This window comes from Pipra filicauda, unplaced genomic scaffold (genome assembly GCF_003945595.2).
Source record: "Pipra filicauda isolate LSUMZ 115617 unplaced genomic scaffold, ASM394559v2 scaffold268_size1050017_pilon, whole genome shotgun sequence".
Classification (NCBI taxonomy): Eukaryota; Metazoa; Chordata; class Aves; order Passeriformes; family Pipridae; genus Pipra; species Pipra filicauda.
The window spans coordinates 576,116-601,631 of NW_024104385.1; the positions used below are offsets into that span (position 1 = coordinate 576,116).

A 25,516-nucleotide genomic window follows, 5' to 3' on the forward strand; every position below is an offset into this window, starting at 1 on the left:
AGGCCTATGGACAAGGTTGATGTTATGGTTTCTGGCAATTCTAGATGGGACTGAAATGCAGTTGGACGTAAAAGAAAGACACAAGCCAGTGGATTGTTTAGCTGGTGTGTTTATATAAAGTAAATGTGTTTGAATTTATCTCAAAAAACATCCTGGTGCTGGCAGTCATCCTAAAGATCACTTTCTCTCAATAAAGCTCATAGGAAGAAGGAATTTTTTTCCCACTGGCTTGTTGACAGCAGGTTTTTATTAATGTAATTATTATTATTTTATTTAAAAGAAAGAATATGCTACAGGATGATATTTAGCAAGGAGAATGTTTTGATGTAGGAAACATAATAGATACTGTAGCTATTTTATACTTACTGCTAAACATACACACTTGCTGTGGGTTTGGTCTCCATCAAATTGTGAGGGGGGGAAGAAAAAAGTTGTTGGTTTTTTTTTAAGCTGTGAAGTATTTATTTATGATCTTCCATCTGAGAATATACAAGTTCTTTAGCTGTACGTTGATGACCTGTGTCCATGACAGTCTTGTCCCTGTTTTATTCATGGGAAGATGGGAATGTAGAGCACTGAGGTGTTCTACCCATGAGGATTGGGAGTACATTAGGATGAAACGGAAAAAAAAATAATTAGCTGCTGAAATACAACAACAGAGATGTAGTTGAAGACTGGAGGCTGGCACGATGGTTACACATCTGCCTTCAGGAAGGTGGTCAAGGAAATGTAGCTGTGCCTCAGTAAAGGTTTCTCCTAACTGCTCTCTAGGACAGCATCCACATGACGGAGTGAAGCTGAGCATCTGCCAGGCTTCTCATGGGTCTTCTGCTCCCATTTTGAGCTTGGTGCTGGTTTGTGATTACTACCCAGATTAGCTGATTTGAAGCTGACTCGTGTATTTGTGCATAACACAGAGCAGTGTAAGCATATCATAGGTCCTACAATTAGAGTCTGCAATGGAGGGAACAGTTGAGTACAATGTCCTCTGCTCCACATGGCACAGCATGTAAATACTGCTTTGGATTTCCGTTAATTCCCTAAAATTTATGGTTTCTCTCCTACTGTGATGTATATGTGATTCTTTTATAAATTTGGGGTTTATACCATTAGCAAAATCATAGCAGATTCCTGAGGATATTTCTCCCTTTTCTAAAGTGTTTGTTCAGTTATTTAATAATGATACTTTCATGGTTGTGCACTGATTATTTTTAGTCATCAGAGATGGACATCCTCAAGATTTTAAAGTTTTTTACTTTAGATTCTGTGTAGTTGAAATTTGCCTGTGGATTGGTTCTTGGGGCTTGTAATTGAGGTCCTGCAGCTGTGATTTCAGTGGCTCCACGAGGGTGTCTGGCTGTCATCATAGCAGGGAAAAGGACGCACTGGGGTCAGGGGGTGTTCCTCGTTTTGTAATAAATTCTCAACCTGACTTGAGGCCATTCATCATGTTAAGAAAAGGTTTTAGCTGTTCCTTCAGAACACTGACATCAATTAAGTTATCCATACATCATTCCAACATTAAGGCTGCATTATTGCTGTGGTTCCTGGGGTTTGCTCCAGATGTCAGTGCTACGGTGGCCCTCAAAACCAAGACTCATTTACACCTGCTGTCCTTGGGTCTAGTAATACAATGTGCTTTTGTTGATTTTGCCGTGTTCTTCACTGATAGAAGGTGTGGGTCTCGTTGTGGTATATTCACATTTAAATAAATCTGTGTGCACGTGGTGATATGAGCGTGTAGGTGACTGGTAAAGTACCAGTTGTGCCTATTCCACCTGTCTTAGTGAACTTGCCTGAGATAGGGGTGGGCCCCCCTAGTGATGTCAAGCAGTTATTTGTCAAATACTTGATGAATGGAATCACTCTGTGGAGTTGGTTTGCAGATGCTGCATGATCTGAGCTTAAAGAAGCAAATAAATCACAGCTCAGTGCCAAACAGCTCGTTTGGCATGTCCCTATGCCGTACCTTTTGGGTGGTCACCTTCTCTCCTGGTGGCTTTTTGAAGGAGTGACCCATCAGGGCTTGGATGTTGACTCTTAATAATCACTCCCAGCCATTGCCCCTCAGTCTCAAGGCTGTACGTTTCATGAGCACATCCATACCCTTCCCATAAGCCAAAGTAAAACTGGTATTGTTAAGGATGTAATTATGTGGCAACACAGACCTTGTGCTCCATTGGCCTGCTGCTCTCTTTTGAACCAGTTGTGCTTTCCTATTAGCCCATGCATCCCTTTTAATGACATCTTGTATAGATTATTAGTGTTTATTACTGGTGCTGCATGCAGTCTAATGAAGCAGCAACAGCCAAGGCACCAAGTTTCTCCAGTGGATTAATGAGGTCTTGAAAGAAGGTGACTGCCCACTCTGAATAGAAAGACTGTTGAGTTTTTCATCTAGATATGACTCTTACTAGAGAAAAAATCAAGTGCATGAAAATGCAAGAGGCTAATATTTGTTCGAGGGGATCCATGGCAGGTTTTTAAAATGGTTATACCTTGGCAGATATTTAGGAAGCAGTTAGATTGTTAGAATTAATGGCCAACACTTTGAGAACCAAATAAGCTTACTTAATGCATGCAAGTGCATCTGTGGACCTATTAATAGTTACTTTCCTTATTATTGGATTTTTATTTTCCTAATTCTTGGCTTTTTATTTTTTTTTTTTGCCATAGGTCTTGGTTTTGGCTGTGGTTTTATATCTCTACATCATGCTATAAATAACTAGTGGTGGTTAGAGACTGTCTTTTGAAAAAGCGTTTAATTTTTGTTCTTGTGAGATGATCTGTGCCTTAAAGCTGTGAGCTGAGGAATCTCACTATCTCTGTTATTAAGGCTTCATTTTTTAGATAGTGGAAAAGTGTTTCAATTCTTTCTGGTAATGTAATACTTTGAGGTAGCTGGAGCTTTCTGTACGCTATATATTTTATCTTTTTGCCATTTAATAGTCTGACCCCATTCAGAAAACATTTTAGACTGCGTATCATTTATGTTATTAATGGCACTATTGATTTATAAGATCAACTTTAAAAATTACTTGCTGTTTTACAAGAAAACCATCAAAAGGATTAATGTGCTTTCTCTTTGTACATTTATTCTTCTATCCGTTGAAAATGATGATCAAGTCAAATGTCATTGGATTATCATCCTTGCTCTAAGGAACTGTGTGTAATTATGTGTCCTGATAAAGGCATGTTTCTTGTACTTTGGGGAATAGATACACTGATGCTGCATTACCTGCAGATGTGGAACGATTACTCACTGATGTTAATGTAGACATTGCCTATGGCTAGGCCGCAAAAGCATGCTTGGTTTGTTTGTTTTCTTAATCTGCATGCAGAATAGATATAGGTACTAAAGGAGAATAAAGCAAAGACATAGGAGGGAACTTTGTTGCTTTTTGGAGCAGGGTGTTAGTCTATTTATTAAAACTGCATGAAACAGTATAAAGTGTTGATGTTTATGAGAAGCGTTGTTTATAAAAGTAAATGTTCCTTCCCACCCTTCTACCACCATGACCAAGATACTTTAAGGTTTGTTTTCCTTCCTATAAACCTTTCTTTCCCTCCTTTCTTTCCCCCACCCTGACATTATGTAGTTGATTTGATTCCCTAGATTGCTTTCCTCAAGCTCTAACTTGAGTTCATTTTGTTATGTGGTGACCACAGTTATGGATGACGCTCCCCCTGGCACACAGGAGTACATTATGTTACGGCAAGATTCGATCCAATCTGCGGAATTAAAGAAAAAAGAGTCCCCTTTTCGTGCTAAGTGTCACGAAATCTTCTGCTGCCCACTGAAGCAAGTGCACCTCAAAGAGAACACAGAGCCGGAAGGTTTGTGGCACTATGGATCCATGTTCTGTTTGTTTCTATTTTATTTCTTTTCCATGTATGTCCCGAGAGCGTGCTGTGTGTTTTCCAGCCTGTGTCAGTGCAGTGCCGCTGACGCAGGAAGCGTGATGCACTCCATGTCCCCTTTGCTTGCCTGTTAGTGTCTGAGTCAGCTATCACGGGACACTGTAGTATAAACCACGTACGGTATCGTTCTAGAAGAGAAATGACGCTGCTTTTTCTTAAATAAAGTTTGTTTGTTTCAGCTCTCTCATCATTACACACTGCCCTTTTTTTTGGCTGCCAAAAGCTGCTTGCTACTTAAAATGGCATCAATTCCTAGTTGGTTCTTTCCAGTAACATTTCTGAAGCTGCACTCTGCTGAAAATATGGCACTTAGACTAAGATTCGGCTTGTCCCCAACACCTTTCACTCCATAAGGCTTCTGCATAGCGCTAGAGAATGCTCATGGCAGCTGTACACGGGTGAAGCAGGATGAAGTTTGTATGTAATGCACGCCTGGTTGCATTTTGGGAAATGAAATGCATGCAGAGCAGAAAAAAAATAAGTAGAATGTTTTCCTTTTCAGATAAAGCAAAGGTATGGTCTCTTCTCGTGCTGTGTTTACTAATATGAAATTGCTAATGAGGTATCTCTCATTCATCTAGTGTACATAAGATTAAACTATATTAAATTATATTATTTTAATATTTTCTCTTATTGTTCCATATGTGTTTTGCATTACTGCCTCATATTCCAAGTGGTAAGCCTTCTCCTTTTTGCATAAGCTTCAGTACCTGCCAAGACAAATAATGCTACTGCTGGTAGATGTGTTTTAAGATTAAATATTCAGGGCTGGATTCTGCCACAGTCGAGTCTACAGGAATGGCAGAGTGAACAGGTTGGAGTTCTTATGACAAATCACTTGTATTATTCTCTCTGTAATGATGGGCATCAGTCATTGAGCTGTCACTGTTATCCCTAAATGTTCAGTCAATTGCTTTCTCCTGTTACATACCCCAGATTTTTCATGAATATTCTTTGCACCACGTCTGGGAGATTTGAGTCTTTTACAATAAAATTATTTTATTAGAATAGTATTTCTTTTTCATCTCACCAGAAATGCTAAGTCTGACACACACACTGGTGTAAGGTGTGGGAAGAGGTTTTTTTGTTTCAGTGGTGATATAACTGAATATTAAAATTGGGGTTTGAAAAAGTCTCATTGTCCTCTCAGTTCTAGGGCTGACTTGATAGGGGTTGTGATTTTGTAACTTAATAAACGTGAAGGAAAGGCGAATCCTGTAGGACACTTCTGGATTAGCAGATGTCATGAATTTCCTATCATCTGTCAGGGTTTGTGGTGTTCATGAGTAAATTATGAGCCCAGAACTGTTCATGTCAAACTCCTCTAGGAAGATGATGACAACTGAGCTACTATAGGTGCTGAGCAACTGATATTTGGTGAAAGATTCCATATGATCCGTAAAAAGAAGGGCCCTAAACTTGGCATCTTTGACTCACATGCTGTATTTCATTTTTTACCATGTGCTAATGTGTCACTCCAGCAGAAGCTGATGGTTATTTCAGTGGAACTTATCCTGGGAGCTGGATTCCTGCTGAGGACTAGCTCTTAGCTGAGCCTGCTCATTTTCAGTGAATAAATCAACAATTTACGCACTAATGGCCTGTTCAAGAGGAACAAGGAAAGCAGAGGTATGCTGGGCCTTTTCTCTCCAGAGCATGAGTCTCCTGGAGGCATGGTTTGGTTCAGTGTTGAGGAATTCAGGATCTGCCAGGAAAATCTTACAGGGTGCAGGCTCTGAGTGAAGACCTGGGGAGCACCAGTTCTGCCGTATTGCCGCCTGGAAGCCAACAGTTGCTCTTCTTAGATTCTCCGTAAATCTCCACGCTGTCTGTCTCCAACGACAGCTGTGTTACTCCTTCCTGCATGGCATATGGTATTGTTATTCGTTCTCAGTGAAAATGTTTAGTTCTAAGAGGGAAGCCTGTCATCTTTTATTGTAGTGTACAAGGATTAATTTCTGTTCCCTCTTTTGTCCCTCCTCCTCTCCTCTAGGAATTTCGCATTGCTAGACAGACACAAGAAGATGTGGCTGTATTTGCTTGTCCTGCAACTATCTGAGTTGATGGGAATTCATAGGGGTATCAATTTTTGTTGTTGTGTGATTTCTATATGTGTTTCTGTGAAAGATATTGCTCCTAGCATGAGAGGAAAAATATATGTTTAGGAATCCTTTTGTCCTCTCTTGTAGCTCAAATTGCCTGGGCTGCATTAGTCCTTTTCTTCAACACCTGTGAATTGCCTGGCAGTGGTGTTAGACCCACCAAAGGACTGATGTGTGTCATCCTCAGTGGTTTGTTGGCATGAAGCCTGAAAAATTTTGAGAGTGAAATTATCTGAACTGTGCTTTCCATGCAAACACTGCAACAGTCCATTGAAGTTACTGGAGTGGCTGAAACAAATCCTAGCAGAATACCTTCCGGTGTGAACCCAGCAGTTAGCAGGCTCAATTGTGCTGGTAGGATGAATGAAAAGAAATGTTTAAACTTGTTACTGTGGCATAATTTACACATTTTTCAAGTTATTGGAAAGTATGACAACTACGAAGCTATTAGGAAAGTTCTCCAAGTAAAATGTCACAATGGTAGTTTTATGGAAAATTGCAGACTTGAAAGACTCTGCAGAGAGCATAAAAATGTACCTTTTTATCTGCTGAGTAATGACATGGGAACATGTAGTTAAGCCTGCATGTTTTGAACTTTGCAACTCCTTGCCTAACTCTTCTGTTTAGATGATGGATTTCTTCTCTGCATCTTTTAACCTCTTTAATACAGGGTTAATGCTTGGAGACCCACATTTATCACTTCAGGATTTGAACCCCCTAGGCATGTAAGATGATACCAGGTAAAAGATTTTCCAGGCTTTTTGTAGGGGTCTTTGGGGAATGTTCTGGTATTTGCTGAAAGACTTAAATGCCACCTCACGGTGGTAACTGAGCTTAGTGGCCCATCACTACTCATATCTTCAGCCTGTTTCATTTCTCATAGCTTAGGTTGATTTCTAAAAGCAAAATCAGAAATGAGAAAATTAGATCCATGTTTCCTAAACTGACCTGCCTTGGTTTCTTGTTCTTTTCCTGACACCTACCTGCCTGCTTGCAGTATCACCATTATTCCCAGCACCCATATGCCTCAAATACACCTTAGGAGAATTGATCCGGGGTCAGTACATTTGATATCAACCCGGAGTACACATAGAAGGTCCTTGGTCCAGTAACTGTAGCAAGTGGTAGAAGTGAACAGAAGGAGAACAACAGGAAATCACAACAATATTATCTTCCCAAAATGTGGAAATTTCCATTTGAGCCCATTGCCAGCAGAGTGATGTCTGTCAGTCTGGATTGCAGTTCAGATGGGATGCTGCCTTTCCTAATGCTGTGGGAAACTTGAGTTAAAAGCTGAACTGCTGCTTTATTCCACATCATTCCAGCTTTGTTTTGTCAAAGTCATTCTACAGTTTACAATGTCGTGGGTCTCTCAAATGCAATAAAACAAGCAGAGCTGACATCCTTACCTAGATGCTGAGTCCTGTGGGCATTGGGCATTGTTTACAATTACATCCAAGCAGCAGCAAAATACAGGGTGTTTTTATAGCTTCCCTCCAGCCAGGAATACACTGCTAGCAGTAGAAGGGCCATCTGAAGTACATTTTGCAGCTATTTGTTCTCTTAAATAGTTTAAACATAAGCTGCTGCTATCTGTATAAAACATGGTTACATAAAAAGAAGTCAGCTCCTGGAAAACTAATTTGAGTTGTATTATTACATCCAGGGGAGGAAATAAAATGAGAAATGTTTTTTTAAAAACACCCATTGGTTAGTCACAGTCACACAATCAAGAGTCTTGGCCACTTGCCCACAGTTCTGTTTTCATGTGGGATTTTTGTGCCTTTTTTTTTTTTTTTTTTTTTTTTTTTTTTTTTTGGTAACATTTAGTCTCCCTCCAGGCATACATAACCTTTTTACACAGAAAAGCAGAAAAGCATGGCAAAACACGTATTGGGGATGGGGAGAGGGAAATCTGGGATAGCAGCTGGTAATGAGGAAAGGCAGCTTTCCTCAACCAACAGGAAATCTGATTAGATAGAAAATGTTAAGGATGCTAATATGAAACAAGCAGCTTTGTGGTTGCCCTTGACAATGGCTTGTTATCCTCATCTCTAGCAATGGGATTAGTGGCAGAGCCAGTCCTGGGGGCAAGGAAAAGGTAGGATGTTTGAGCACATTATGTGGGGGGCTGCCTCTTCCACCTACTCCATGTGCACAGGCAGTTTTGTCACCAGTAGAAATTTGTAGCCTTTATGTTGTCCTACTGATTGTCCCTTTGGTGCTCTGAGAGTCGTGTCACCACAGATAGTACTGTTACTTGGCACTCTAATTATATCCTTTTCTTCTAGACCAAATCAGTCCTATTAGCCCTGCTCGCTCATTTAATTATGTTAATGCATGTGTACTTCTGCATTTTAGAGGAGAAAAAAGAAAGAAGAAGGGGGAGGAGAACCTGTATTTGAAATCATGGAGAATTGTGAGAGGTTTTTAAACTTTACATATTGTTCAGAACTAAAAATGACTTTGTGTTCCAGTGGAGAATAATAGAGATGAGCCACGTGAAAGAGGCACAGCCACCTGCTCTGGTTGTGTCCGAGACATTCAGATTGGGCACATTTGGCAGTGAGACACCAGTGAGGAGGTTCAGCATCTGCACTGTGGTGTCTTCAGCCTCAGATTTAACCTGGACCAGCAGCCATCTGAGGGGAACTCACTGGTGCATTAGTAGGGGCTCCTACTCTGTTACATGATCCTCTTTAGAAGCATTTCATGAGCTTCCATGTTTTTCATCGTGTCTTCTGATTTCAGCAGAGGTGAAAAGTGAAAACGTGGTATCCTATTTGCTCTTGCCAGCAGGAGTATTTAACCCTTTCCTGCTGCAGCTAAGCTGTCTGGCCTTGAGCAGCTCATCCCAGGGAAGGCAGGCAATCTGCTAATGCCTGATGTTGGGCCTGCAGCCTAATGATGATATAGCAAGCGTCAGTGCTTTCCTTATTGCCCTTTGCCTCAGCAAAACCTTGTTCTTGACTCTGCTTTTTCCTGCACCTCTCAGGTCCTCCTGTGGGGAATGTGAAGCTTTCATCTTTCCTTGCTCCCAAGTCCAAGAAGCAGCAATGAGCAATGCCCGAGGCTTGTCCAATAGTAGATGAAAAAAAGCTCTATATCCTGTCTGTCTGGATACACATGGAGTTGCTGCAGATATGGCACCATATCTGTAGTGAAGGATGATCTAAAGAGAGCAACAGAGGCATAAAGTCAAAGGTCTGAAGCTGCCACTAGTATAATGGCCTTTTCCCCCTAAGAGAAACCATCTTTGACTTGAGTGATTAACTGATAACCTTCAATGTCAGGGCATTGGGAGGCAGTGGTGACAATTACACTCTTATTTTCTTCAGATGCTCAGCACATAAAGCAGAATAGCTCAGTCCTGTAAGTGGCTGAGCCCTCTTGCCCTGATCCTCCAAAGCCTTTAAGCACGCGATTAACTTTAAACATGTGAGCGCTCCCAGCAGAGTCAAAGGGGTTGGGATGTATTTAATGAGCTTACCTGAACACAGTCTGGGCCTGGCTCGGGTTCAGGCTCAGACAGTGCAAATCCAGAGTAATTCCACCAAAATCCAAGATTTACTCAATATTTGCTTGTCTCCAAATGAGATCAGAACCCCATCACAGAGTTTAGTTTGATTTCTTCTTTCCTTACTCCCTTAATAAGGAGTTAATATGGTCCTTACTGCCAAAACGATTCATGATTGAACATGCAAGTCATCACAGTCGTCAGCAGTAGGACTGCTTAAGTCCCAAGCAGCAGGGAAATTTAATGTTTTCCATTATCAAGAGGGAAGTGAATGACTTGATTCTCAAAACTATTTGGACATCTCATCAGAAAGAGTAACAATAACAATTCCCTACTGAACCAGCTGAGCACTAGGGACTTGTATTCTCTCTGGAAGGTTCTGGGAGGTGACACTTCTAGCCATGCAGAAATACAGCAGAGTGGGAATTCAATACTATTCCATGGACTTAGAGATACAACCTGAGTTTTTTGTCTTTCTCTTCAGCAGTGGCAGCCTGTGCCAGCTGAACTGCCGGCTGCCTCCAGTCCTCCCCCCTCTTCCCTCCCACCACATGCTTGTGTGTTGACCTGTAGTTTGGCAAGATCCACCACCAAACACCCTCTTTTCTCACCATGTGAGTTAAGGAGAGGCTCAGCCCTGGGTGAGCCCAGTGCCAGCTGTGGCAGGAGCGTGACATGGTGAGGGACTGGGGGCAGGACGACAGGAGCAGCCAGTGTTGGCAGGCAATGCATGAGTGGTGACAGGTTATTAGGCTCCTACCTCAGCTTTTTCCCAAACTATTACCCCCTACTACTTTTATTTTCCACACCTTAGTTACTTTTCACCAGGTACTTGTCTCTATGCTTGGTGCTTGCACATCCTGCTCTGTGCTGCCATATAAAAACCATCTCTTTTTGAGGTGGCTGGACATGTTTTAAAGAATAAGGTTCTCTGTTTAAGGTTGTGAGCAGGAAGACTCCAATTCTTGCTATAACATTTCTGTCACTGGGTACTTCAGTGATTACAGAGGATATATTGAGGAAGGAACTTGAGGCTTTGAAGGAAAGTCACTGAAAGTAACATTTCCAAAGGCTTGCAAACCTCTTTTGCTCCTGAATTCACATGTACCTGCCACCTCAAAGGACACAGTGCAAGAGCTTTCCATAGGGTTTTACTTACCTCCTGAGAGGCTTAGAGATCAGGGTATTATACACAGCCATGTTTCCTGCATCCTATTGTGTTGTTTTGCTAATGCTTTTTAACTAATACACCTGCCAGGTTATTCCTACCTACCTGGACTTTTTCAAACATCTGTGGTGCTTGCTGTCTGCTGAATGTGACCTGAAATAAGGTTTACAGCTGGAAGATCCTTCTCTCTGTGTATGCACACCCATCTCCATCCAGGAAATAGTGTGCACACCTTAGTCTGTCTGTCAGACCAAGATCTTAGAATAATGTGGCTGGAGGACATGATCATAAAATATCAATAATAAAGGTAGGCTGAGCACCCTCTCTCTGACAGAAGGATTTAAAACTTAACAGTGTCACTGCTCTTTCCAGGCTGTTGCTGCCCAGGCCAGCACCTCACAGAGGGGGAATTCAGCAGGTGCCTGGCACTGATGGAGAGATGCTCACCTTGCAGTCACTTCTTGCCCAGCTGTCTTTAGAGGAGCTGATAATTAGATCATATTTTCCAACATATGCAGACCTCACAGTGTCATCAAGTAGCTGGTCCCAGGTCTGTAGGTAATAGAGACACCAGGGGAGGCACTAAAGAGTCCTCACAGTATTTTTATCTACCACCTCACCTGGCCACAAGCAACAGATTGGAAGTTAAGTGGTTTGTTTTCTTGGTGGTAAAATTCAAAGGTGCAGCTGTAATTGTGAGCTATGTAACTGTTAACCAAATTTGCACTCTGTAGCATCAGAGAAATTTAAGTAAGTAGTGGCATTAGGAACAGTTTTAGAACTTTTATTTCAAGATAATGATTTTTAAATCTCAAGCTGGAGCTGGCCTTACCACTGAATAGGTCATGGTAACCTAAAAAGAAATTTTATCCCTTACCTTACCTGTGTACTCTTCGAGGGAAATCTTTTATCTATACCTTCTGCTATTTTGCTCTAATCTCAAAATAAATTGAGAGAGTATCTGGCACTTAGCATAGCTGAAGTAGGACATTTAGACCAAATGAGTCACCCTGATATTCTTTTCTCATCTTGTCTTTAAAGGACACTCTGAGAGCTTCACACAAAGAGTGTTCCTTGTATGGAGGAAGGCCTTTGTCTTGCTACTTTTTCATCCCATGACTCTCCTGAGAAAGCATGAGACTTCACTCTTCAATCTGTCCTCATTTTAAATAAGAAGATGTGGTTCTTTATTAATAATGGAGGTTTTTCTTTGTACTGTATTCAGCTACATGGTCCATCATAATTATTGCACAACTCTTTATCAGTGGTAATGTCTGTAGTATTTAAATACCAAGTGCCTTTGGGTTGAGATCATGCCAGATTTTTCATGCTGTTCTAGGTTAGGACAGCTCTGTAAACAAGGAGGAGTTAAACTTTTTAGCTATCACTGAAGAGTTGTTTCCTTTCCTAAGGTAATCCCTTACAAAAGCACTTAGACAAGTCTCCATGGTGCAGGGAGCACGTGGCAGAGATCCCCTGCCCCACACCTGGGCAGCCCAGTGCAGCACCACTCAGGGCTGTTGATCATCTCAGGGATAATGAGCTTAGATAGAAAATTGCCTGTGGTTTCCAGTGCCAGGGTTAGCTCAGCTTGTATCTAACTCAGGGGTTTCTGCTCTTCATCCCATCAGCAGTCTTGGCCTTCAGCAGCTGCTACCTCTGAGTGCACAAAAGCAAAGCCACAATAAACAGCAAGGTTCACCCAGCAGACTCCTTGCATCTCAGATTATCTGGAAAGGGAGAGGAATCAGTCTTACTTCCAACTCAGTCTGGTCTCCATGTGTTCCCTCAACGCTGTCTTTTTCTCTGATGCTCCTCCTTGTTCTGGATCCTGCTCTGTCAGGGCTGGGGATGCTTTCTGAACAAAGCTGAATAACTTTCACAGCAGTGCATTTTACTTCAAATATGTGGTGAGCACAGTATGCAGTAATGTGAGCTACTGTTCTTTTATGATTGCATAAGCAGTTAACTTCTGGTGATAGTACATTTGTCTCTCTTTTTGTTCTCTTTTAAATGTCCTGACCTGTGAAACTAAAGAAACTGAAGAAGCTTTACCCAGACCTCAGTAGGCACCAAAGATTGCAAAAGGCCAGAGTTTTCCTAGAACACTTACGTAAAATTATTGAATACTTTTTCAGTAGTATCTGAGTGTTTGGGGAAAAGTCAGTGCTCAGACTTTTTCATATTCAGTTTTTTGCCCACTTGTATCTATATACAGAATATTCCAGCTGTGTGCAAGTTCTTTGATTTTTCTTATATGCTTAAAAAAACCTCCTGATTTTGTAGGGCAGTGCAAAATGTTTGGACATCTTTTAAGCCAGCTCTTGTCCTCCAGGACAGAAAGGTGTATTATCAAGCAATGGTGTTCAGGAAGAATTAACAGGTGTTTTCTGGGTATTGATCCCACTGTGCATGTTTGATTCTTTCTACCATGTGTTTGAAAACAGTGAGATAGACAGATTTTTATTTTTTTTTCTAAAAGACAGATTACAAAGAGTTAGGTTAAACCCTAGAGATTACAAGGCGCATAAACCTGCAAAGGTTCTGACCCGCAGTATATCCAGCACATGGCTGCACATCCTCTTCAGGGGCACAGTGCTGAACTCGTGCTGTAAAGGAAATGAGGGAACAAAAGAAAATCTTTTCCAGGCATCTTGGATACTCCTGATGTGAAGCTGTCTGCCATGTTTTTCAGGCACGCTAAATAATTCTTGCATGTTGATTTAGCAAGGAAAAAAATGAAGAGTATATACAACTTAATGCACAAGAAGTCTTTAGTTACCAGCTGTCTTTCACGCTTGACATTTCCACATTACACAACAGTCCCTTCTAGAAAGGTTATTGATGCAGCTGTGTTAGTTCTCGCCATTATTCGCTATCTGGTCAAATTTAGCTCTTATAACAGAATAAAAACCTAGTGGCTACTCTTCAAATTTTTGCCAACATCATTAAGTCAGGTTTTAATTTGTTTTTTTCTGGCCCTTGGCATAGAGAAGTCAGAAGAGCAAAGGTGTAGAGTGGTGACTGAGTGCAATGTTGCATACACGTCTCAGCCTCCTGTTTCTTGGTGTGATTCTTGGGGTGTCATGCACAGCGCCAGGAGTTGAACTCCATGATCCTGATGGGTCCCTTCCAACTCACCATATTCTATGATTCTATGATTGTTTTGCCAGAGCCCCACACAGAAGACAAATGGAGTGGCCCAGCACTGCTTTCTCTTAATTGCTTTGATGGAGGTATGGGTTTCTTAACCAATATTTTGTAAATAATATCTTAACCTTTCTCCTTATGCTTGGTTTTCCTTCTTGTTACAGTACACCCCTCTCAGGTTTTTTTGTCCTTGACTCTTGTGGAAGAGGTGCATTTCATTCCTCAGCTGTATTTCTTGCAACCTTTCTGGGAAGCTTAGAGGCTTAGCTAGTCCTAGAGCCTAACATCCTTAGAGGATGAAAGATTTACTATAGAGACTGAAAAAATGTCTGTACCCCCAAATGAACAAAACTTGCTCTGTACAGCTGGCTGGTACTTTAAGCCTCCATTGAAGATGCATCATAAACTGTCTTCAGACTTCTCAGGGTGTGGAGGGCTCCAGTGCCAGTAAACTGTGGGCTGGTGACTTCAGGAATAGGGGTATTTGCACTCCTATCTTCTGCCTGCCCTCATGGACATCACTAGTTTGGAGGCTTTAGTGACTTAGTTGTCAGTGTTGTGAAGGTGGATGGGACTGCAGAAAAAGGATCAGCCATGAGGACAATCAGCAGGAGAAGAATCTGAGACTGCAGTGAATGAAATGCTGAGTTTTCCATCTTTTGAAAAGCCATTAACAGCATAAATCACACTTTTGGTGACTGTCATTTTGTTCCCTAAATGTACCTTTCCTCACAACAGTCCTAGGATTTTTCCTTTCTGCAACAAGTGATGCCAAATTAACACTTAATTGCAAGAGTTGTTAAAAATTTAGAGTTTATTTCAATTGTGCACCTTTGCTTAATTGGTACCTGCTCTTCTTTCTCTTTCTCTACAACTCCAGTTAGGTTGAGTTAGTAGTTGAAGACCAAGTTTTTGCTTTTTAGGTGCTCTTATCTCTGGTAAGTATAATCATTCTCTTTGTTTCAGACAAGTGGCAAAGCTGACATCAAATATTGCCAGTGTCTCTCAAATATTGTTAGTAGAAAATGTTTAAGCTTCACACACGATGAGCTATCAGCATTAATCCAGGAGAGTTCATATGACTGGCCCTCTTATGATAAATTTAAATTAAATACACTGTAAAACCAGTAGTAAGCAAAAATTTGAATGGGACTTGAGCTGCCAAATGCAAGTAAGTGGTTTCTTTAATCTCTTGGATGTTAAATTAGATAAATGTAAAAGTGATGAGAAATTTTGCTGGTCTTTGTACTAATAACAAAGGAGCATGTTTAGGAAATTACTGGTTTAACTGAAAAGAATTCACTGTAATGTGTTTAGTAATATGTGCAGTGAAATGTACAGTCAGTGTGATACAGTTGTGGATATATTAAAAAATGCACTGCCAGTTATTTTTAAGTTGAAGGAAACTCTGAGTCAAAACAAGCTTTCCTGCTGGTGCTGAAGAACATATTCTTTGTGATACGCAATTGCCACTCAAGCAGAAGTTAGATATTCTCTAAAATTCTTCAAAAATTCCTTTGCCCCTTGATAGTTTCCCTCTTAATAAGATACTACAAAGTTACTTAAAATCACTTGCCTGTGAGGTTGCTGAGCCAGATGCCTTCAAGGCCTTTGGGGAAGACTAAGCAGGTTGCCAGAAGGTTCCTGAATTAACGTGGACTCCTCTTTAATAGTGATGACCTTGTAACCAAAACCTAGTAGGTTGTTTTAAAGGATGGCAATTTCTTTGTGGAGCTTTCTCTTGGGTGCTTGTTCTTTGGCACACTCAGGCATGTGCTTTGCTCAGGATGCCTCCTGTTCTGACTGTAAATAAAGCATCATGGTACCGAGAAGGAGATGTTGAAATGGGAGAAGGTGAGTCTGATGATGCGGCAGAAAAGTCTGCAAGGAGAGTGGTAAAGAAGGTGTTGGTATGGACAGGTGAGCAGAGGGCTTTTGGATGAACTTGTTGACTGTAGATAAGATTCAAAATTGAAATAGAGAGGGATCCCTGAGCTCTGACAATTAGAAGGCTACTGCATTACAGAGGAGTTGGAAGCCCCTTCTGGATGGAAAACTGAAACTGGAAGTTACCTAGAGAGGACAAAAGATCTCCAAAGAAAAGCAGATTAGTTAGCTACAACTTTGTTTTGAGTAACATCACCTTTATTATGCCAACATTGCCAGAGAAACATAGTCTGTTCTCTGTGGGTAGTTCTGTCTGTAAAAATCAGACCCCATGAACTGACCAGCCAGCTGCTTACAAAGCACAGCAGCTGCTTCTCCAGCTGCATGTTCACAGCTCTGTACATACTGTCACATGCATGAAATTATTTAATAACCCAAAGAGTGGATTCCAATCACACAAGTAGTTGTTCGTATCCTTATGTATATTTAATGAATGTGTTGACACCTGCAGAATGCTGCCAGTTTATTTCTGATCAGGTGTATTTATGGCAGATTCTTTAATTTGCACATGCAAATGATAAAATGGGTGTAATTGTTCATCCAAGAGACTGAGGAAAATCACAAGGTAGCACTACGAAAACTTGTTCTCGATATAATCTCCCCTATAGCAGAATTTGTACTGCCTCAACAGAATTGAAAAGGTGCCTTTTATAAACTAATGTCTCAAAAGGACATTGTAAAAAAAAAAGAAAAACAAAAAAAAAAACCACCCCAACACTCCTGCCAGGTTTTTTTTTTAGCAGTGTGGTTTGGAGTTAGGTTTTTTTTAGTAGTTTTATTGCCAGCTTTTAAAGTCAGCTTGTTTCCAGCAGAATGATGTTGAGATGGATGCTTGCCGACATTTTTCTTTGTAAGTCCTTGGCCAGACTTTTATTTATGGGTAAAATTGGAATCCACTGAGATGTATGCAGCAAGAGAGGTGTTTGGCTTCAGGCCAATTTACCATCTGAGTTCTGTAATGCATCCCCAAAGATTTCATCACATACCTTTGAAAGGCACCAGTGACTTCAGTTGGTGTTGAAGAGGAGTTCTATATTTAGCTCTCTTCTCTTACAGGAGCTGTTTCTTATTCAGGTGCCAAACTCTCTACCTTCATTCACTGTTTTATTTCTAGCAATCTGGCTGTATAACCTGTGTTTCACAAGTCATTCTGTTTCCCTCCAACTCGATGTCTGAGCTCAGTCTTTTGTTGATCTAAGAAGTCCATCTCGCTTTATTTCTAGAGAAAACATTCTGTCTGGGAGGCAGGAAGAGCTTTGGGGAGGAGAGCCCAGTAAAACACTCGTCACCTTTCACTCCCCTGGAGTTGATGAACACTTTTAAGGACACAAATATTTAGGAATGTTTTTTAATAATATATAAATCAAGGTTCATATGGAAAAAAAATGCAAACCCAAACTCACACGTCAGATTTCTCAAGAGACTTCTAGGGCTATAGGTTTGCTAGAAAGGAAGCTTTAGTTAAAGATTCAGTTGTACTACTTTGATTTAGGATGGGACTCTTGGGAAGGATCAGAACAGATTGCTTCTTGCAGTTGACTTGCAGAGCAAATTCACAAACAGTTTAGGACTTCTTTATGGTCTTTAAAAATCTACTGGCAATAATGTTAGAGTTTGTGAGAGTTGACATCTGATTTCTCCATCATTATAATAACAAGACTTGTTATTTTTTGCATAATATAACTTGTCCCAGTCGACATTGCCCCATTTGAAGTCAGTGGCTCTTGAAGCTGTGAATCAGAGGAATTGCAGAAGTGGAGCGAGTGTTGACTGAGAACTGGCTCCTAATGCTGTTTTCTAACTTCTTGGGAGACTAAATGATCAAGGTTGATTTTATATGTAGTGCTACCAAATGTTCTAGGAATCCTCTGCCACTCCATTAAGTTTAGCTGCAATGAAGGTCCTGTAAAAGAACAAGTAATAATGACTTTGCCTGCTTCAGCTACTTCTAATAGCACTTCTTCTCAGCAGCCCATTCCAAAACAAGTGAGGGGGGTGTAGAAGGAATCAATACGTGCAAAACTGAGATCTTATCTGGAATATGTCTTCTGCAGCTTTTAATAGTATCTACAACATGAACCCTGAAGACTCAGGAGGGAATTGCTTTCAAAAATATTTTTTTTTTGTAAAAGAAGAAATGTGGTTCACTAAAAACAGGGTGTGACTGTGCAAATGTGCCATGTAATTACAGAGGCCACATTTCCTTATCAACTTTGCATTTCATAAACTGATTTCTGCCATTTGGGGTCTAAATCAAGTCAAGAAAATACTTTCAACCTTTTTTCTCTAAGTGGTTTTTTTTCCTTCTTTTTTTAGTTGTATAGTTTTATGGATTCACTGCTCTGCTTTCCAGCTTTGATACTGGGAGATCCAAAAATAGTTAGGAACTTGTTAGCCTGTCTTTAAAATCTGTTCTTAAATGGTGTCTGGCTTTGAGATGACTTTGGGATGTGCACAGTCTTTCAATCACTTTTATTAATTGTGCTTCCTGGGCTTCTGTCCTCTAAGGAAGTTCCTAGTTTAGGGGACATGTAGCTAAGAGGGTGGCTGGCTACACTACCACCCCTGTTTAATGCTTAAGAACCTGTGGGAGCAGGTCAGTGTTTCCTCTGTTACCATGTGAAAGTCTTCTGAGCAGTTGCAGGAGTGTTTACTGGGGTCTTCCCATGTGGAATTCTTTCATGATATATTGAGGTTCCTCACTATAAGCTGTCTTGTCCATTTTCTTTAATAATAAGATTGTAGGCCAAGCTGTGAAATTATCCCAATCTTCTTGCAAAATTGTTCTAAACCCTTCCCTCTCTCATAAAGATTTCTCTGAAGACAAATATATCAGCATATCTTACAGGGCATCTGTCTTCTTCAACAAGAATGCTGCAACTAGGAGAAGAAATCAGAGTTTTTCCAACATGATGGAAAAAATTCTTAGAAAGTTGGAGAAAAGTGTATTTTGGGCATGGATCAGAGCTTTGCATATGATAAAACTTTAGATGCTCAGGGATTTGAATCTGTGAATTTGTCCATCGCAACAAATGAGCTAACAGTTCACACAGCTCAGTCCCTTGTTGTGTCCTCTCAGGGTAACCCTGTGATGCCATTTCACTTGTTGGTCTGGTTGCAAGGCAAGGAAGTGAAGTGTAATACAAGTATAACATTCAATGTAGGCTGAATTGATCAGTCTGTTTTTCATGCTGCTTCTGCGTAGGAGGACTCCATCTGTGTTATTTTTAAAAGTCATTTATTATGTTAATAGTTGATGCAGAATTCTACTCTTTTTATTGCCCTCAACCCAAAGATATATCTTTCTTTGGAGTAAAACGTACTTTTCCTTGACAAAAATTCACAATTTCTCTAAAGTAATTCTTCCACCTGAAGACTGAAATCATGAAAACCAGTGGAACTTCTTGATCTCTTTCACTGCTAACAAAGGATCATGTCACAGGTAAAGGATAGCCAAATTTGATGTTTCCATGTGCCTATCCAGTCAGGAAGCCCGAGTTATATGGCATATAAACAAATTCAGGGAAGGATATTCTGTAAAGTCTCTTCTGCTCATACCTCTGCAGAGTTTGTTCACTGTGACAGTGTTTGGCAGAGAGAAGGGCATCGATGTAAAACACAGTACAAACTATAACCAAAGTAATTGCTAGGAAATTAAAGTGTGTAGAAAAATCCAAAAATCAGTGGAATTCCTGTGTTTTGCAGTGGTCTTATTTCCTTCTTCATTGTTGGGTTTGTGGAGTAGAAGTTAAAAGATTAATGAGCAGGAGGAAACAGCAGAAAACATTCTCCTCGCAGAGAAGATGCTTGTGCTTGCTGACTCTCACTGGCATGGTTTCAGCTTTAAAAGATTTGCAGTTTATTGACTGGGTGAGCTACCCTGCAACATTAATTGCTGTTGTCCCAGGACAGTGTATGTCCCCTTCAGGAAGTGATTTCATTAAAGTAATACACTTGGTTCTTACTTGTGTTAGGTCATTCATACATTTTGATAGTTAGAAGGAGCCTTGCTGTGACCTTAAGTTATTCTTTTAAGAATGTTACATCACCTTTTAGTCCCCTCTGCACTAAGGGCAAATAAAAATCAGGTGGTTTGGGGCTCTGTGCTTCCTTAATAATAACAAATATATGAAATGGCATAAGACAGTCTTAAGATTTTTTTCTGTATCCTCTATATTAAGTCTATTAATGCTGAATAATGGGAAATGTTCTTCTTTCTCACAGTGAATGAAGGAAAATGTCAATGCAGAGACCAGATTAGATACTCTGCACAGTATATCAAATTGTTCTTCATGGCAAAATCGCTTGATTAGGACAATTAATGCAGAGGTGTTGTGACTAGGTGTAAAGAGTGTTGAGTAGTGTCAACTTCATAATAAGCGCTGTAAGTTCATGTCTCCTATTAAACAGTGGGAGGTGGGAATTCAACAAGGAGAAAAGATCTTTCTATGCATGAATTGTGTATGCATTGAGCAGCATTCTGCGTAGAAGAGTAATACAGCAGGAAGCGTGGAACTAACGCCACCCACAAGGCACAGTAGTAAGTTTTTTTTCTACATGGATTTTAAGCCTGAGAGGATTAGACTTTTCTGAATTGCAAGTGGGCTGCCTGACTCAAGGCAGAAGTGACATTAGGTCATCTGAATTAATGGAGGCCACAGGATCTCTTCCAGACTGTTCTGTTAAACTCAGTGTTTTGTTTCACTCAAATATATCTCTTTGAAAGTCATTTCATCTTCAAGGGGCACCATCTTCTTGGTGGTCTGTTTTCCTCTCAAAAGAGAAAACTTTTCTGAAAAAAGGGTTGATGTAATCTTCACTTACCATTAAATTTCCTTTGTCTTGTGCATGTTTTAACTGTATTTTCTAGGCAGACTAGGTTTTGGTATTTTTAAACAAAAACATATTTTCATTAAATTATACATAGAATAGCATGGTGTGTTAATGGAATATTGATTTCTGTGGAGTTCTGTAGAAGGGAAGTTCCCCAACTGTGTTTGCTACAGCTGTAGAGCATCTGTCTGAGGACAGTGTGTGCACCAGCATTACGTGGGGAAGAGAGGAAGAGCAGGGGGGACATCTCTGGCTTCCCCATGCACTGGGAAGGTGTGCAGCCTTTGGACCAGCTCTGGCAGTGCCCTTGGAGAGCTCCCCTGAGTACTCATGTAGGCTTGGGGTTGGTTTCTTAATGAAGTTTACTCCAAAAAGCATTTGGAACCCAGTAGGGAGTTATTTCCAGTTAATTAATGAACCTAAATTTGGAAAATGGTTGTCAGAGAATTTCAAACCCATTTATTTGTCTGCAGAGTTCTTTTGGCAGAAGGGATGCTCCAGGAAATGCTCAAGGGTGGTGTGTCAGTGAGAGTCCTCCCATGCTGAAGTATCTAGAGACAGACAGACCTGCCCTTCAATTTGGGCTGAAGTGCTTTTGATAACTAAGACACTGAATAAACGAAGGCTGTTCTTTTTCTGGAACAAAGCCATTTTTAAATTAAATTTCAAGTATGTGTCATTTTTTATTTCTCCCTTCCCTTCTCCTCCATTTTAGAAGTGGATAAATACAGTGGAGGGAATGGGAATCAGGAGTAAAACGTTAATCCTCTGAAAACATTCCTGTAAGTTCTGGAGTCAGAGAGCAAAGGTATCATCAGGCTTTCCCCTAACAGCTTCTCAAACCCGGGTCTTGTCTGACATATAACTTGAGAATTATCCTCTCTCCAAGGTCATAATCATAGTCTCTGTGATTACAGACCACCATATGTACAGGGAATGTTATCAGAATACTGTGGCCCTTGAAATCTCCTGCAGGTTTGCCCATAAGAGGAATTTCTTATCTCCTCCAAGCCTGCTGTCCTGGTGCACTTATCTCTCTGCTTGTCTGGCATGTGAAGAAGACTTGGCTTTTGAGTCACTCCTACTGCCAGAAGAGAGATCTTCCAAGCAATCGAGTTGCCTTTAGATCAGGGTTATGTAGGGTGAGAAGGTGGGAAGGGTTGGGGAAAGAGACATGTATTTCAGATTTAATGGTGTGGTGAATTGTGAGTAACTAATTCAAGTGGCGTGATTAAAGGCAATTAATCAGAGTAGGGACATGTGCATATTTACTAAAGGGTTATTGCTGTATTTGTTCTCAAATGGAATTCAAACATTGGCAGTTTGTAAGGTGATTCACAATTAATTTTAAAATTTTGAAACACCATACCCCCTATCTGCAACAAAATAAAGCTCAAGAAATTCAAATAAATAACCTTGTATCTGTAAGGTTAGAGGAAGGTTGATTCATCTAATGACCAAGTAAGGAAATTGCCTTGTAAATCCATTTTAAAAAAACAATAGGAAATTGGTTTATCAGGTCTCCTGGAGCAGATGCATATGCTGTGATTGATCTGATCATGTAAAATATTGATCATTGAGAACGAGAATGCACATTTCCCTAACCTAACAATACAGGTTAGGGAAGTGTGCATTAAATTCATGTTTCAAATGGCTGATTACAGAGAGGGACTTCAGGAGGGAAGGAAAAGAAAAATAGGGAAACATTCAAGATTGGCTGGCAGGAGAAATATTACTTGAACTGTTTTAGATTATTCAGATTGCGACACAATGGCTTTTTGTCACAAAAAAATGTCTTGATTAATAGTTTAGAAAAGTAGGTTTTAGTTTTACAAATGATACTGAATTGAGAGTCAAGCAGATAATGAGAAACAATTTAATCTGATACATGAGGAGGATTAATTTTGAGTACCTGTGTTGTAATAGGGCAGCACATCTCAATGCAGATAAATGGAAGGTAATAAGCTTAGGAGTAAAGAACTCTCTAGTAAATGACTGCTCAGATGCTGCAGCAGGCTGAGTCAGGGGGAAAAAAAATGAGAAATTACAGGAGAAAAATTGCCTATTCAGCAGCAAAGCCAATGAGAGGAAATGGGATATCAAGCTGCTGTTGAAGGGGAAGAGCAGAGAACTCAAACCACTGTGGTTAATTATCACCAGTGGGCTGCAACACTGGCCATGGAGAGGGAAAGTGCAGGTTCTGGAGGGAAATGCAACTCACAAGGACAGAAATGGTCCTTAAGGTTAAGAACTCTACAGAAAACTAAAATCCTGTTTTGGAGGGAAGCAGAGCATTTGTAGTTTTGTAGCCCACTGGCACAAGACATGTAGATTTTTTTCCACTGATGCCAGGTAGAAGTTTTAATTAATGTAATTTGGGGTTTGTATGGTCATGAAATTTGGACCAAAACTGAGAAAGCTACCAAAGGAACCCTCCAGGGAGATCCCTGGGGACCAAAGGGGGAAGCCCACATTTTGGAGCAGAGCTGTCATGAGAACTTACCTCTTTGGTATCACAAGAGTGAATCATCTTTACAGCAGTGTCTGACTGGGCTGAAGTGGAGGGCAGTATGATGGAAGAAACCAGGGTATAAGGCTCAGAAGAGACGAAAATGTAGTCTATGCTAGAGCAAACTTGTGGGAGCCTTGCTTTTGGAGAAAGTTCCTCTGCCATCTCCCCTTAAATCTGTGATGTTTTGGCCTTCAGTGGTTTTATTTTTCCCTCTTGTTTTCAGATATATTACTGTGATGACTTTATCCAATTTAGGTTTTTTTAACACATTCATAGTGTAACATTAGTGCTGTTTCAACAGTAATGGATGAGAAGCAAGACATGGTTTGCAGGAAAAGGCAGTGTTTTTAACCCATGCTAAAGGGTGCTGGTTTTCCTGAAGCATACTAAAGGATATTGCTCACTTCATAGCTAAAGAATGCCATAAATGCCCCTTTTTTGCAGTATTTCCTTCCACCTGGCAAGACTTCTGTCTCCTTTCCTGACATCATCTGGTTCTGTTTGCAGACTCAGCTCAGGATTGCTGTGAGGATCATTCTGCGTTTACTTGTGGCGGAAATAAATAACACACATCTCAGGCTCACACACTGTATGTAGGCAATGAAAGGTTTTTAAAAGGTTAGTTCAGGTGGCAGAGCCTGCTCCTTACTTGAGAGTGGTAAAGAGTATATGCTTTTACTTAAAACTGAGTATATTCTAAACTAGATAGTAAAAAAAAAAAGGGATGATGGTGTCTGTTATAATTGGGTTATGGTAATATCTATCCATAGGATAGTGTTGTCTCATGCAACAAAATCTGTTTTGTTCTCACCCAAAAATATGACAATCTAAGCAGATAATCCCAAATCTTATTTCTCTGTCAAGTAATAAATCTATGTGAGGGTCAGTTAAAACACATGATTTTCTGTCTGTTCTCAGGCTGCTGGTTGGAGATCAACAGTCCTTGTTGCAGTGTGTTAGAAAGAGTGTTGTGAATGCCATTGGCCCATTAATTATCCTCTGCATCTTCCTGAAACATATGCCTATCAAAAATTTGGGTTACAGTCTGAAGTCTAACAGGTGTTCTAAAGATGTACAACTTACCTTTAAGAATAAAACATTGAAGGTAAAAGACACATAGGAAAAGCGTACTGGCCTTTAGGGATGCTCCAGCATTCCAACTTAGCAATTTAATTAAAAAGACAAGTAATTTAAGAATGAACATTAATTAAAAATCAATAATTTCAGCAGCTGTTCTCTTCCTCTGCTGTTAACATGTATATTTTTTAAGGTCAAACTCTATAGAATAGTACTCTCTTAACTCTGAAAAATGGAAACTCATTTAAATGTACAAGCTGGGATGTAAAGGCACTGGCACATCGTTGTGGGAACAGTGTGGCCTGGTGGCTGTTGTGCAGGCAGGCACAGAGAGAGAACATGGCCCTAAGGGTCCAGCCTAAAGCCAGGGCTGGACCTGTTCCTCCTCTGACCCTTCAAGCTGAAAGGACTGTTACTGTCAGACTTGCTTTCCATGGCCCATTATAGCAACAGGGTGATTTAAGCCTTGTGTGTGAGGTGGATGGAATGGGTGTCAGTGAGCTGTGACATAAAGCCTGGGTGTCTTTGACAGTGCTCAAGCTGGGCACAACATCGTCATTGATTCATTGTGGTTCTCAAAGCACACATCAGTTTAAATACATAAATGCCCAAGCAGGTTTGCTTATACCCTCTTTTTCTGCTAATTATATTTTTATGGCTTCAGAATTCAAAAGCAAACTTTATTTTTATAAAGCCTTGTGCATGTCTAATGAGAGTCTTGACATGAAAGCTTTCTCCATCCACAGGTACCTTGGGAATCCAGGGAGTGTAGGAGCCCTGCTGCTGTACTAGGGCACTTTTCAATTATACATGTTTTCATCATAATCTTCTAAATCAGAGTAACCCAGATTAAGTTTAACATGGTCCTATAATTACTAAACCTTGTCCTGCCTTTTTGCCTCTTGAAAATACAGCTATGAAGGCATTTTCCTAGAAGACTATAGGGTAACAGGTTTGATTTCTTTTGTTAAACCCTTTTACTGCAGCTAAGCAATACTCACAGGGGACAGAGGAGGTGTGAACCAGTTTGTGGGCTGGGGGAGTTTGAGCCTTGTGAATTGGTCTGGTCATAAGGCTGAGGGTGGCTCAGGAGAACCTATTCCCTTCAGTGCTCAAACTGCCAATCAACTGCCCAATGCTCTGCAAAACTGCCATGCTGCCTGTCTTGCCAGTGTGACTATTGTCTCAAAGCTCTGTCCCGTGCTTTCTGTAACCCTGTTGATGGCTGGCAGTTCAGCAGGACCGATACAGGCTCATCATGGCAGAGGTGTTGAGCTGCGTGCCCTTAA

General features: G+C 40.5%; 1 protein-coding gene across 3 annotated transcripts in view; it reads left to right on the forward strand.

Annotated features, from left to right (window-relative positions):
- The window catches only part of FGF13 (fibroblast growth factor 13), a 313,728-nt gene that overhangs the window by 195,501 nt on the left and 92,711 nt on the right, over window positions 1-25,516 (forward strand). For 2 of the 3 annotated variants that reach the window (XM_039382399.1, XM_039382397.1), the window contains exon 2: window positions 3,670-3,837. The exons of the other annotated variant lie outside the window; for it this stretch is intronic. In XM_039382399.1, coding sequence (XP_039238333.1) covers window positions 3,672-3,837 — 166 coding nt within the window. In that variant the 5' untranslated portion in view covers window positions 3,670-3,671. The remainder of the gene's footprint in view (window positions 1-3,669; window positions 3,838-25,516) is intronic. 3 annotated transcript variants of the gene reach the window in all.